Below are 15278 nucleotides of genomic sequence, written 5' to 3' on the forward strand. Positions count from 1 at the left end.
CCCTTTTCTTTGTCCCAGATATGCTGCTAAATAACCATCCTGAAATCCTTTCTTTGTCAAAGTCACATGTTCATTTCTTTCTAAATGCGTCTCCTGTAGTATAGTTATTTGTACTCTGCTTTGTTAATATAGTTCACTACTCTTTCACTACTCTTTTTTTTACCATTCACATTTAAAGATAACATAGAAAATGTCAATATGAGAAGAAGTTATTATTCCCACCTGTTATGTATAGGTTCAACTTTTGTGTTACGTGCATACATTGTTTGGCAGGATGATCTTTTATGCAGCTGTTTCTTGACGTATCCATTTGAACATATGTCACATCTTACAAAACTTGTTTTAATGAACACCTTCAAACAAAATAAATAAACGCACCTCCAGAACACCCCCAAAACCTATTAGCTTAATACTAACACATGCAACTATGTACATTTTCAAATAATGAAGTTTAAGCCTCCTAATAGGAACAGTTATCCCAAAGTGACAGCCACACTTATAGGCTTGAATTAACCTATAATGAAGGTTAACCATTCCAAGATGCATGGTACAGCCTGGGCTTGTACTTCCACTCAGTGCTGTTTTCTTATCTTTATTCCTCTCCCAAATGAGGGAAACAACTTGAATGCTTTCGCAAAGTATGATCTCCTAGCCACTGAAAGAAACTATTCTCTTTTTATTGCCCACTTATCAGCTTATCTCCATAGAAACATAAGGACTAGATGCACAGTTGTGTTTCAATACACATATTGTAATGTAAACATGTATGTGCTGTAGGGGAACACTATTCAGTATTCAATATATTCAGTGATGTCCTTCCATTTCACTGTTGCAGTATTCATTACATTAGGGATCCTCTGTCAAGGGGTACCTGACGTTTCAACAGTATACAAAAGCCTTTAGGTTGCTTTAAGGTACACCGTACATCACACACACATGCTCCTTGCAGAATGTAGGGCATAAAGGTGATGTTTGGATGTATCATCCTCAGAACTTCTTTGCTGCCAGTCCAAATTCCATCACTTGATCATCGGTCTGAATGCCTGTTCCGTTGCTGGGGCCTATATATCCAGGTATTTGTTGGCTCTCCTAGCCCAGACCTGTCAGGTTATTTCTGATCTTCCAGACTCTGATGGTAAAATTTCTGCCCTTTCTCTGTTAGGGACTTCCTCCCGGGTGGCTCGTCATTCCATCAAGTGTAGTTATGATGCAGCAGATGCCTCTTCTAGGGTTGCTGCTTTTGGGTCAGTGATGAGGAGGTCTTCTTGCCTTCAGCTTCACCCTTTGTCTGATGATATTAAGGCTAAATTGATGGATGCCCCTCTTAATAATAAACGCTTAGTGAAGCTGTTGCTGCTATGTTTAAGTCCCTTCAGGATAACGGCAAGGCGTTACAGGAACTTAAACATGTTTCTCTTGTGCCTAAATTTCAGAGAAACTACCCCAATAAGCCAGCCTTTGTTTGCAGGCACTCTTGTCCTCCTCCTCCTAAGTTAATAAGGGTTTCAAGAGGGCTCCTCCTGCTAAAGCTACTCAGACTTCAGTGCCTCAGAAGTCTCATTTTCCAGATAAACCAGGTGCTGTCTTACTATCCTATTCTTCCCAACCACTTTTCTCTTTCTCTTTCTCTCTCTCTCTTCCTATTTGGCTGCAGATTACTTAGTATTTCTGGGTCCTGTCCACTATTCACCAGGGGTATGTCATGCTTTAAAAATCCATTTCTCCTTTCACGGGTGTTCCTTATCCTCCTCAGGAACAAATCCCCTTCTTTCCAGAGGTGCTTTAAGACCTTTTGACTCAGAGTACTATTCAAGAGGCGCCTGTGTCCCAAAGGGGGAGGGGATTTTATTCCAGGATGTTTCTAGTACCCAGAAAAGAGGGTACCTGGAGACCAGTTCTAGACCTCTCTCATCTTTGCACTTTTCTGAAGGTGCCCTCCTTTCAAATGTTGTCCCTTCAGACTTTGTTCCCTCTCTTGCTTCCTCGGGTTTGTATGTGTCTCTGGATCTCAAGGATGCTTACCTCCATATGCCAATCCATCCCTTTTTTAGGAAGTTTTTATGTTTCTCTGTTGGTTCCTGGCATTTTCTCTGCTTTGCCATTTGGCCTTTCTACAGCCCCGAGGGTATTCACCAAATACCTTGCTCCTGTGATTGCTTTTTGCAGGCTTCAGGGGATCCAAGTATTTCCATACTTGGACGACCTCCTGTTTCAGGCATCCTCTCCAGAGATTCTATTGCAAAATCTTCATTTCACCATTTCCTTTATGCAAAGCCTAGGGTTCACAATAAAGTTCAAAAAGTCTTATTTGACTCTTTCTCAAGACCATGTATTTGTGGGGTGCAGTATATAGACTCTGGTTATGCTGGTATCCCTGCCTCCTCCCAAGGCCTTAACACTCATTTCCTTCTTTCAAACTCTTCTTCCTCTGGCTTCTTTCACAGCCAGGGAGTTTCTGAGACCTCCGGGGTTCATGGCATCCACCATCCCTATGCTCCCTCTGGCCCAAGCTCCACGTAAGAAGGTTTCAGTAGTTTCCGAAGTCAGTTTGACTTGTGCATCCCTAAGCCTTTGCAAGTTCCCCTTCTACCTTGTCTCAAGAAGGAACTTCACTGGTGGAGCCAGCAGTTGTCTCTAAATCCAAGGCTACTTTTTCATCCCACTCTTCCCTCTCAAGATCTGTTCACAGATGCTTCAGATGTGGGATGGGGTGCAGCTTTTGCCTCCCTAAAGTTGCAGGGGGTATGATCGCCTGTTCAACAGAAAGAGAAACATCAGTATCAGAGAGGTGAGTGTTCTTTTTTTGGTGCTTCAGGCTTTTCGTCCTCTTTTTCTTACCAGGACCTCTGAAGGTATTTGCAGACAGTACCACAATGATGTGGTATATAAACAAAGAAGGGGGGACAAGATGTTATCTTTTTTCCAGTTGGCAGTCCTAGTGCAGTATTTTGATGTCCAGTATCAAGAAACTCTTTAGCCAGTTTACATTCCTTCAGGTCAAAACATTGTGGCAGACACTTTGAGCAGGTCCTTAACTCAGTCCCAAGAATGCAGGCTTCACAGGGATGTGTTTCTGTACATTCTCCACCAGTGAGGTACTCCTCAAATAGATCTTTTTGCCTCCCCTCTGAAAAGGCAACTTCCTCTACTTTGTGCATGAGTCCCAGGTCCCCTGGTGTGGAAAGTGGACGTCCTCTCTCTTTCGTGGAAGGGGGTGATTCTGTATGTTTTCTCTCCTGTTCTCCTCCTTCCAAAAGTCCTGTTCAGAATTCAGCAGGATGCTCCCAAAATCTTGTTGGTGACTCCATTTTGGCCGAGAAGGTATTAGTATCCTCTTCTGCATTTAGCCAAGGGCAGTCATCACAAGTTACCTCAGAGGGTAAATCTGCTCACACAGAACAAGGGATCTCTCATTCATCCATTCATCCCCATCTGTCCACTCTTCAAATGAAACTGTGGGTGATAGGATTTTCATTCCACATAGACACCTTTTTTTCTGAGGACATGCTTAGGGTCCTGCAGGAGGCCAGGAAACCCAATACTAGGAAATCCTCCTTATCTACATGGAAGAGGTTTCCTGTTTGGTGTCTTTCTTGTAAACTGGATCCACTTTCAGTGGATGTTCCTTTGGTTCTGTGTGTTATCTTTGTGAATTGTTCAATGCTAGATTGGCTTCTTCTTCTGTTAAGGCCCACTTGTCAACTCTCTCTGCTTGTCTGCCTTTATCTCCTCCTTTAGCTTCTAGATTTGAAGCCAAATAATTTCTTAAAGGTGTTCTACTTATTAGGCCTTCCAGGAAGCCTGTTCCTCCTCCCTGGGATCTTAAGTTTGTTCTGGAAAAAAATGACTTGGGCTCCTTTTGATTCTGCAGCTTCAACTTCTTTGCAACATTACTCTTAGAAGAATGTACTTTTGTTAGCCCTTACTTCTGCCAGACGGGTGTCTGAGCTTCAAGCCCTTATGGTTTGTCCTCTTTTTTGGTGTTTGATGAGGCTAGGGTGTACTTGCGTACTAATCCTTCATTTATGCCCGAGGTGGTAAATGAGTTGTCCCTTAATCAGTCTGTTCATTTGGTCACTTTTCTGTGGAGTCTGTCAGTGAGAGAGTGCTGCACATGTTGGATTTGCATAGACAACTCTTATGTTATTTGGATAAGATGAAGTCTATTAGGAAATCTGATCAGCTCTTTGTTTCCTTTCATCCTAGATACTTATGATTAGCTGTATACAAGCAAACTGTTTGTTTCTTCTTGGATCTCAAAAGCTATTTCTTTTTGTTTTCTTTTTCATGGTAAGGGTCTTCCTTATTCTGTTAAGTCTCATTCTACTCGAGCTGTGGCTTCTTCTGGTGCTTTTTTTTCAAGGATTTGGATACTAACTCTATTCATGAGGCAGCTACCTGTATTTCTGTGCGTACATGGACAAAGCACTGCAAACTGAATGGAATCTCCAGACCTAGAGCTGGTTTTGCTAGGGCCGTTTTTCATGGCTTCCTAGAGGGCTCTGCTGGTCCATCGTCCTCCCAAGTTTCTTCCAGAGTTATGGCATTCTCCCTATTGTAGAAAATGCTGCAACAGTGAAATGGAAGGACCTAATACAGTTGTGTAAAATCTTATAACGGTAGATGTCCTTCTCTTCACTGTTGCAGTATTCACTTCTTCCCTCCACCCCCTGGACCATTTCTCTCTGGATGTACTGATTACCTTTTGTTTTCCTTGGACTGGCTCTCACTTACTGAGGAAAGTACATCTGGACGTCACCTTTATATCCTATACTACGCAAGGAGCATACACGTGACGTAGTATACCTTAAAGCAACCTAAAGGCTTTGGGGCCAGATGTCGGGCTGCCCTTGGCATGGGATTCCTAATGTAATGAATACTGCAACAGTAAAGAGAAAGATATCTACCATTATGGTAAGACTTTATGCAACTAGTTTCTTTTACATATTTGCTTCTCCATTAAACTTGTTATAAAATCAAGACAAGGGCCTTGATCCAGTCATTACCGTATGCCAAAATAAGAAAATGCATATCAGTTTTACTTATGTCATGCTATTTTGTCCAGGCTTTGTTCTCTTTTTATATTGCATTGCCTACATTTTTTAAAACTGAACAAGAAGGTAAAAATGTAGGCGCACTGTTTACTTTAGTATACCTATTACTCATCAACTGAAAAAAGCTTTTACTTCATTACAATTAATGCCATGTGTCCAAATTTTTCTTTTGCTTCCAGTTATCTCTCTCCCTCCTCGTCCCCTCTTCTAATTTCATCTACTAAACATTAATGACAAGAAGTGTGGCATATGCTTTGGAATCCCTAAAAGTTTAACAAAGTCAAAAAGTCCAATATTTCTAGGTTTTCTTGTTCTGTCATACTTCACAAATGTAATTAATGTTTTTGAATTCCACATTTATTCATCAATTTCCGAGTTGCTGGTTTTCTTCCTGTTGATCCCCATCTCCCAAATCCTGTCACTAGTTCTTTTCCAGTGTACTCCTGCTTCTTCTAGTCAACACTTGTGCTTCTTTTCTGTGTCTCAACCATTTTTGTTTGGAACATTGGAAAAGGTTTCACTGGCATATCTATTGCCTTTATTGTCAGAAGAGTAAGAAGCAGTATCCCCTTCTGTTTGATAACTCACTTTTGTTGGATAAACTTTTGTATTTCCTCCTTAGCATGTTCTGCGTCAAAGAATGATTTTGGCCTTCCAGAAAAAAAAATATTCTGAAAACAGCTGGATACAGGTGCTTAAATCTCACCCCTGCTACCCAATGTTCTCGGATTGCTGGAATAAATTTACTTCTCTTCTGCCTGTTGTACAGTGAGTAATCATTTTCCAGAAACACTCCATTGTCTCCCACTTTTAGTACTTTGTCCTTCTGCCACAGTTTTGTCAGAATCATCTCTTTCTGCTGTTAGGATTTCACCTTTACTATTAAAAGTCTGAGTTGCCTTCTCATGGCCAAGTTTGGAGCATACACTTGATGTGCCCTTTCAGTTTGCAATTCTTACTGTGGAATACCAGCCCAGTTGCTTACTTGCGCTTTCATAAAATTAATACAGTCTGTTCTTCCCAGCTTCTCTGGTATAGCGGAAAATCTATCTAAGGGTTTCCCTACAGGCTCAGTCCTCCAGTTCTACCATTTTTGAAGCATCTCTTCTTGAACAGTCTTGTACTCCTCCAACTATTTTTTTCATGTCAGCTTCTGATTTTTGCAGTTTTATCAGCTCATCTGAATATCTGCAAGTTAGTCTAGGAATGAAAACTGCAGGCCAAGAAGAGCTTCCAGTAGTTTAATAAAGCACAGCACAATTGACAAGATTGAGTGCTTTTGCATAAAAATACTTCATCAGAATCTGTTACAAAAGCACAAACACCAAGCTTAAATACCCCTCCCTATAATTACATGACAGTTTGTATCATCAGTGCAGTCACTTGTAGAAAAAAAGCGTGCCTTAAAGCAACAACATGTTGCAAGTTAAAACTTAAAAAAATATTATGTCTATTAGTTTTCAGATATAAAATGAAAATAAAAATAATCGTTACCCAGCAAAAAAAAAATTCTATATATAGTATGCAGAAATGCACAGAATAACAGCACCTGGCTACACAATATAAGATTTGAGTTTTAATACACAAGCTATAGACACCGCTTCATTGAAAACAGGAGGATTGGTAGCATTTAATCTAAACTGCCAACACAGTTCCCTTTTTTCCAATGTATACTCCCATGGCCGCCCTCTAAGGTCTTGTAACACTTGTTCCAAAACAAAAAATCGAAAACTGTGACTGGGGTACTCTATAATGTGTTTATCAAGGGCATTTTTAGTGTCCAGTTTTCTAATACCAGTTTTGTGTTCATATATACACTCTTTGATTTTCCTCTGTCTTGTCTACATAAAACTTCTACACAGTTGACATACAGCAGCATAAACCATCCCCACATTGTTGCAGTTACAAAAATTTGTGGACCTAATTGTCATTTGGTTTAACAACAGGTTATCACCTTCCAGTATTACAATAATTGCAAAAGCTGCATTTATAGGTGCTAGGTCTTTTGTTACTGCATCCTTATTCACAGTGGACAGATGTGAGCTCAAGATAATTTTTAATGGTCTTGCCCCTTCTAAAGACCATGGTTGGATGGTTCCCTATTTTGTCTCTGAATTCTTTAAACAAAGAAAAAATCTGCCAGTTTTTGATCAAAATACCCCTAATCTGAGGGGCCTCACTGCAAAACTCTGTAACAAAGGCTTTTTGCATAATAGGCCCATCCACCTGTCTCCTAAAAAATGCACCTGTGGCCAAAATGGAGGTGGGGTGTATAAGGGGTACTATATCTCCCTTTATTCTTTTCTCCATGATATTATCCCGAATCCTGGCAACTGTGTCCTCAGGGTTACCCCCTGTTGAGTAACATATGCCACAGTGTCTCGCATTCTTCCACAAAATGGTTGAGCGGAAACCATTCTGACCACTCTAATAAATTGGCCCTTGATGATTCCTATTTTTTGATGGAGAGGGGGTGGTTGCTCACAAAATGTAATGGGTTGTTGCTGTATGTGGGTTTTCTGTATATTTTACTAGCCCAGTGTTCATTCTGATAATCTTTAAAAATACCAACATCCAAATAATTGATACTTTCCAGCTGAATGGTGTGAATAAACTTCAAAAAAGATGTAGAGGCATTAATAAATTCCATAAAATTGCGGATCTCCTATGGGGGTCTATCCTAGACGATAAAAATATTGCCCAAAAGACGGAGATATAACTTCCAAGGTTTAACCTCATAGTGTCTAAAAAGAGAACATGTTGTTCCAATTGCAGCAGTACTATATTGGCAAATATAGGGGCACAAGACACCCCTATAGCTACCCCTTTTTTTCTGCGTATAGTATTGCCCCTCCAGAAAAACAAAGTTGTATTTCAGAACCAATTCCATGCATAAAACTAAAACATTAGCAGTGTCATTGTTAAACTCAGTGCATTCATACAGGAAATCATGGAACCATTCCAGACCTTGTTCGTGTGGTATAATGTTAAACGACTCGGTTACATCCACTGTTAAAAACACAGTCCCTTAAAAATTCCAAATTTTTCATTTTACACAAAAAATCCCATGAGTCCTTGCAAATGTGTTCAGAAGGTTCCAAGCACTTTTTTAAACAACAAATCCACGTAGACCCCAAGGGGGGAGGATTTTGGATTTACTGGCATTTACAGTTGGTCTCATTGTTGGGTCAACAATGTTCTTGTGAATCTTGGGGATCCCAAATATACACAGGACAACAGGATGTAATATCTGAAGAAACCTGTGTACGTCTGGTGTGATCTCCCCCTCTTCCACCATGTCTTGCAGAAAAAAATCAATTCTGCAGTCTGCCAGTTTGATGTAACTCAATGACGTCTCCTCATACAAATCACAATTTGTGACATGGCTCATCATTTTGTACAAGTAGTCTTCTCTGTTCATGACCACTACCACTCTCCCTTTGTCGGATTTCATGACCTTAAATGGCTCCAGTGTAATAAAACAAGGATGGTTACTGGGAGAGCATGAGTTTTTCACTCCCAAGCCATTGATGGTAACCCATTGGGTGTATGTGTGAGTGTGACATATGTCTTAGGAGGACATTGCAGTTCCCTCTAATGATGTAGGTGTGGACATCAGCTATCAGGGTGTGGTGTAAGCCATAAGCAAAACAGCCCCTTAACTGATGTCAGTAATGGAGGGCTGCGGGGGGGGGGGTCATAGAATATTTCCCTGGCCTGGTAACAGTTACAGTTCATCCTGAGACACAGATGGCTATGGTTTGGGAAGGGAAGGTTAATCTTGACCCTTAGGCCATAGGAATGAGTACAGTTTCTCATGACAGCCAGATGGAAGACTGAACGTCAGCAGGAGCCCAGATTTCTGCCAGTGCCATGACATAGATGGATAAACCAATTACTATGGACCAGGTGACCCAACATCAGTCAGCATCTCAGGCTTTGGCAAGGAGAGTGGGCAAGCTCATCCTGGGGGAGGGGCTTGTGCACAGGCACACAAAACATGGGGAGATAAAAAAAGAATAAAAAAAAACAGGGGGACAAGTTCTTCTGTGGCTGCCTGGATTACAGCTCTTTGCAGTGCAAGTGGGACCCCATGGCTGCTGAGGTTGTGTGAGCTCTCACTCAAGTACAAGTGGGACCCCATGCCTGCTGAGGTTTTAGGAGCTCTCACTCAAGTACAAGTGGGACCCCATGCCTGCTGAGGTTCTATGAGCTCTCACTCAAGTACAAGTGGGGCCCCATGCCTGCTGAGGTTGTATGAGCTCTAGACCTTTAGGAAGAGGGCTAGATAGTCAACAGACATTCGTAGGGGTAGGTGTCTGTGCTTCTGTCCAAATATGTGTGCCCTTTTGGAATGATTCCTTTAAAAATGTGCTTTTGTAATAAATAATTTGGTAACATTCCTTTTTTTGTAGGCAACATCACCCACTTCTACCTCTCAGCAGATGAGATCACAACAAGCCACATCAACTGGAACTCCCAACAGCGTAAGCAATTACTTTGAGCGATTTGATGTACGGGAGACCTCTTATCACCTTTTGATTTCTCGGCTGGATCTACACATCTGTGATGATGGATACTCCAAGGAGCCAGGTATGAAGGCAGTACAACTTGCATTAAAGGGGGCTGTGTCGTAGCTTGAACACTTATTAAATGGTGTCTGATGTAGATGTTATTCTTGCCATAGTTTTTGTAGTACTGCAATAATTCCAGAGGTTAGAACTTACCTGTACAGATTCTACATTAGCACTGATTATAAAACTGTAAGACTCTTACTGATGAGTGAAACTTCTGTTTTGGGTACCACTGTTAAGACTAAGTGAGCTTGTTGTTAGTTTTGCATTTCAGCCTTCTGGTTTTGTTGAAACAGATGTGGTTTTATTCTTATTGCTTCTAAATGGAGTAAGTGTGCTTCTAAGAAGTGTCACTTTCCAGTTATTGCCAAAGACAATTTTAGACTATCTGACTAATAAAAGGGCCCATTTGACCTGCACCTGCACCTTTCTTAACCACACTGTTAAGCTGCCTTTTGTAGGTAGATTTTTGTAAGTGGAGTATGTGTATGGTAGTTTATGTGAAAGCTGCACATGTTGATTTTTAATGGTTTTGGAAGGAAACAGACCCACTACATTTTTAGTGCTGTGTAGGGACTATTCCCCTATCCCCCACACTTGCATTTTTGTCCTTGACTAGTGCAAGTTCTGTAGTGCAAGTCATGTGAATTTTGGGAGCATGCTGTTGCTCTTGTTTAAATTGTGATTTTATTGGTCTTGCGAACACATGATTGCCTGTCTTAGATGCTACATCTTAAATGCCTGTAGTTTGGCTTTGACATTGAGTGGCTGGTGTTTGGGTCTATTTATTATTTTAAATGATGGCAAGAGAGAAAAACTTGTATAGCTGCCACCATTGTAACCACTGTCAGACTCTGTCTGTTGTCGTGGAAGGAACAGGATGTCGTATTTTGCTTGAATTGTGTTCATTTCAGGCATTATACCTTTACCTGCTAGATCTGTGACACAGTGGGAGACTAACTTCATTGTGTGCAGAATTAATTGGCCTCCCATGGTCATAAATGCAAGTGATCTTTTTTGTCTTTTCTGATGATAGTTTTCTAGAAGTTCTAGCACAAACCTTTTTGCCCTCTTCCATGATACACAGCTACTGTGCAGGCTTGCACTTGATCCAGAAATCCATTTTGTGTAACAAATTTGTTAGTAGAAGGCATATATGATTTGGGGATAAAATTTGACTTTGTGTGTGTAAGTGTGTGTGTGTATGTGTGTGCTTGCTGAAATATTAAAATGTTTCCTTACGTAATACTTTTATATCCCATTACAAAATGTTTACTTGGAAAGCAAGACCTCACAGTAAACATGGTACTGACTGTTACTTACATGGTTCTAGGTCAAAGTGCTAAATTAATTAAATAGTCAAAGTAAAATCAGTACCAGTCTTTATGCAGAGAAACATCTTGTTTTTTTTAACTGAACACACTATATAAACTTCATTTCAGGATGGTCACTACATCTGATTTTTCTGATTCATTTTGTGCAGCTGAAAAGCGTCGAATCACAGGAGGGGCAGTGCAGCTCACCTTCAGAAAACTGGGATTTGACTATTATCCTTTCCATTGGGCAGGTAATGCATTATTTAACTGTATTGTGGATTACGGTTACATTCTTAGAAAAGTATATGAAGATTAAAAGTAGCCTATTCCCGATTCCCCTCACCTGTCACCTCTCCTAGAAGATGAAAGTGCTGGCTGTACATTTATGTTATTGAGAATTGCCCTTAGCAGGGTGATCAGCACGGATGTGGGGGTGATGTGTGTACGTGCATGTGTACAAGTTGCAATGGGGGCAGTGCGTATATAATGCAGCAAACTCTCCTCTTTTTGTTTCCCGTTTTAATTACTTTATTACTGAATGCGACTGATATCCCATTTTGCCTTTGAAGGAAGTGTTAAAATGAGTGCATGCTAGCAAATAATAATGTACAAAGTAATTAAAAAAAAGGCTTTTGGACACTGTATCCTTCCATTTGTATTTTGCCATTTCCCACCATAGACTGTAGACTTTTCAGAGAGGGCTAGGCCAGTTAAACATAGGGTGAATTTATGAATACCCATCCAGTTATCAAAGTCTTGTTTGAGGGAAAATACTGTGTTGCACTGCTTTATCTGGAGTGGGAGTCAATTGCAGAGTTGGGGGAGATGCCAAGTAACAAATCTGTCTCGCCACCTTTTTCTGTTTGTCTGCTGAAGCAGATTTAGATGACTTATCCTGATATTTGTAGGAGTGTTTATTCTGTAAAGGTACAAGAGATTCTGGACTGGTGGATCTCTAATCGCTCAGAAGGCAAGGCATAGATATCTTAAGTGTGCCTATATATGGCATGGCGGGTTCACTTTACAATATTGAAATACTGAAATCATGAATTTCAGTATCTTGAGACGAAAGTGCAGTTACACGAAACTGCATATGATCGAATCTTGAACTGTTGAATCTGCGGTTGTGGTGGTGCACCATTTTACTTGTGGTTTACTGTGTCTGTGAGGTGCGGTGTGCTCTGGGATATGGCTGCCGATGTATGGCTATAACTGGAGATTCAGGTAAGTGTTTTTTTGTTTAAGGGTTTTTGGTATGGATTTGGTATTATTTGAGTGTGTTGGGAAGTTTTAGGTGTAGATTAGGGTAGGTAAGTAAGAGTGCGAGTGTGTAAGTGTTGAAAGTGGTGGTGTTTGTACATATGTAATGTGTGTTTGTGCAACGGGAATGTAGAATGTAGCAGTGGGTTTGGTGTCTCTTTCTTTTTTGTTTGACCTCAGAGGTTGTATATATAAGTAGCAGGGGTGCAGGAGGCTTATATGTAGATTAGGTGGATTTGATTTGTGTGTGTTGTGTTGTGTTGGTTTGTTGTAGTGTGGGGCGGAAGGTGTATGTGTATTTGTTTGTGTGGTGGAGGTTGTGTTTTAAATTAGAGCATCACATACTGAAAGTTCGATATTATGAAGTTTCAGTATTGTGATGTTCGGTTTTCTGAGGTTTCAAGCATTTGTGGTTTCGGTACTTTCGTCTCGAGGTACTGAAATTCGCGATTTCAGTATTTCGAGATTGTAAAGTGAATCCGGCATGGCACCTTATGGTCCTCATGACCACTGGCCTAGAATTGTTCCTTTGTTCCTTTGCTCCTCTGAGGAGCCTGTAACACACACACACAGACAAAAAGAACAGTGTTTCTAGCCTTTTTTGGTAACTTAGGAATTTTATGCCTGTGATCCTCTTTTTTAGGAACCTGTGGGGCTTTCCAGCTGTTTAGTATGTCTGGCGAGGTACATCCCATAGTGGTCATTGTATTGTATAATTGATCTGATCAGTGCTGAGTACAAGGGGGATGGTAACATCTTTAGCAGATTTTGATGATATTTCCTTGGCGATTAGTTTTGTCAAGTAGACATATTTCCTGACAGCCTGTGTTACATAGTGGAACTATTAACCCAGGTTCCCATGTTTCTAACTATGTTTTTATTTTGAAGTGGGTTTTTTAGCAATGCTGTATACTGGGGAATAGTTTGTTTGCCATCTGTGATAATGTTACATTTTTTAGCATTTGAGTTCATTTTCACTACACAGGACATTTGTGAGTCTAATTTCCTGCTGAGAGCTTCTGCATCAGAGGGGGGAATTTGACAGTGACTACTTGTTTGCAATCATCCACAAATTTGGCTAGCCAGAGGTCTTTGGTTTCAGTCTGTAGGACACAAAAGTAAATATCAAACAAAAGCAATCCCAGCACTAAGTCCTGAAGAGCAGCACTAGTCACCTTCATGTTCTCTGACACTGCCCTTGCCACATGCACTGTGTGGATAGTCTGTTAGCCCTGCCACATGCACTGTGTGGATAGTCTGTTAGCCCTGCCACATGCACTGTGTGGATAGTCTCTTAGCCCTGCCACATGCATGTGTGGATGGTCTGTTAGGCCTGCCACATGCACTGTGTGGATGGTCTGTTAGGCCTGCCACATCCACTGTGTGGATGGTCTGTTAGCCCTGCCAAATGCACTGCGTGGATAGTGTTTTAGCCAGTTTGATGTCTGTCTTACCACAGCGACCCACATATAGGTTCATAGGTTCATAGGTTCATACTAGGCTATCTGCCCGAGGGCATTTACAAGCCTAGCCCATAGTTTTGTGGCTTACGCCACCCCTTTAGTATGGGGAACTATACCCATTATTTTGCTGTGCCTCTGTTGAGCAGTGACACTGAGGTAATCCCTGGGGTATATCTGCGATCTCCCATCCATTGGTCAAGATTTCTCTTGAACAAGGCCAGCGAGGTGCTCTGCCTCACATATACCGGGATTTTATTCCACAGCATAGGGAGTCTTTGGGTGATGAATCTATCCCTCCAGCACGTCCTATTAATAGCCGTGTCGAGGTTTAAGTCTCCCGCCCTTGTGGCTCTGACGGATCTAGATTTTTTGAGGTGAAGCATATTCATCAAATCTGGGTTTGACATGGCCTTGTATGTTAGGCAAAGGTCACCTCTGAGCAAGCTCAAAGTTTTTTATAATGATGCTAATGTGGGAGATGATGTTGAATGATTTGGCTAAATCAAGGTAGGCTGTGCGTAGAATGTGACTTCTGTAAGCAGCTTGTCTTACCTTTTCATCAAAGATTATTAGCATCATTAAGTAGGATCTACCATTAACAAAACCAAATCGATGCACATCTAGATGGAAGATATTTTTAATATGTGTTAATCAAGTTTTGTTGTACTGTGTCCCATGGTCTTAAAAATGATGTTTGTCAGGCTGATGGGCCCATGCCAGTGCTGTATCCCGTAGTTCGGGAGTAAGCCTATGGCCAGGCTTGGGCTAAATAGCTTGTGTAGAAGTTACTAGGACATGTTATAGTGCTGTTTAAGAAACCGCCATTTTGTTACCTGTTCCCACAGAGGGCATATCCTTAGTCTTGGACACCACTTTCACTACATGTTCTTTAGTGGTGATGGGAAGGTTTGAGAGATATGGTGATCACAGGGCTTTTGATAGTCATCTCAAAAGTGAAATTTGCACTGAATTTATTTACTAATATATTAGCTATGGGGTCAGTGGGTCAGAATAGATTTTGCCATTTAAGATGAGTTCTGTAGAGTGACTGCTGTTAGTTATCCAGCATAACTAAAGAAGGATTTGTAATTGCCCTGTTGCCCTTGGATTAGCTGCCTTAGTTGATCCAGTAATCTTGTTTTATATTCTTAGCCTTCATCCTTTAGATCTGTTGTGTATTCCAATGATATTTTTATTTTTATTGTAGATTTTACTTGTGCCATTGGAAACTACAGGGTAGTTTGCCTTTAAATCATGAATTGTATTTGGATCTAGATTGGACTGTCAGTTCTATCCATTTTATCTATGTTTGTATAGAAGCTGGTTGTGAATCTGTCTGATGAAGCAATGTCTGGGTTTATGTTGTAAATTAATTTTGAGACTTCATTGTACAGTTTGGGGAGATTTGTGCAGTTTAAGTCTTTAAATTTTGATATATTGGGTTTGGTTAAGATATTTTGAGCAAAAGGCTTACGAGCTTATGGTCTAAGTCAATAGTTACTTTATGGAATTGTGTATGATGGAGCTACATTTGTAAGTACCAGGTCAAGAATATATTGTCAATTAGTTGGGCTAGTAACAATCGAGTTCACTGAGTTTTTATTTATCAAA

The 15278-nt window shown here is 40.7% G+C and overlaps 1 protein-coding gene across 1 annotated transcript in view; it reads left to right on the plus strand.

Moving 5' to 3' along the window:
- UHRF1BP1 (UHRF1 binding protein 1) overlaps positions 1-15278 on the plus strand; it is a 1147688-nt gene that overhangs the window by 681548 nt on the left and 450862 nt on the right. Inside the window, exons 8-9 of the mRNA XM_044076560.1 lie at positions 9470-9647; positions 11112-11195. Of these exons, the coding sequence (XP_043932495.1) occupies positions 9470-9647; positions 11112-11195 (262 nt within the window). The remainder of the gene's footprint in view (positions 1-9469; positions 9648-11111; positions 11196-15278) is intronic.

Source organism: Protopterus annectens, chromosome 7.part0 (genome assembly GCF_019279795.1).
Source record: "Protopterus annectens isolate FY-2018-M chromosome 7.part0, PAN1.0, whole genome shotgun sequence".
Taxonomy (NCBI): domain Eukaryota; kingdom Metazoa; phylum Chordata; order Ceratodontiformes; family Protopteridae; genus Protopterus; species Protopterus annectens.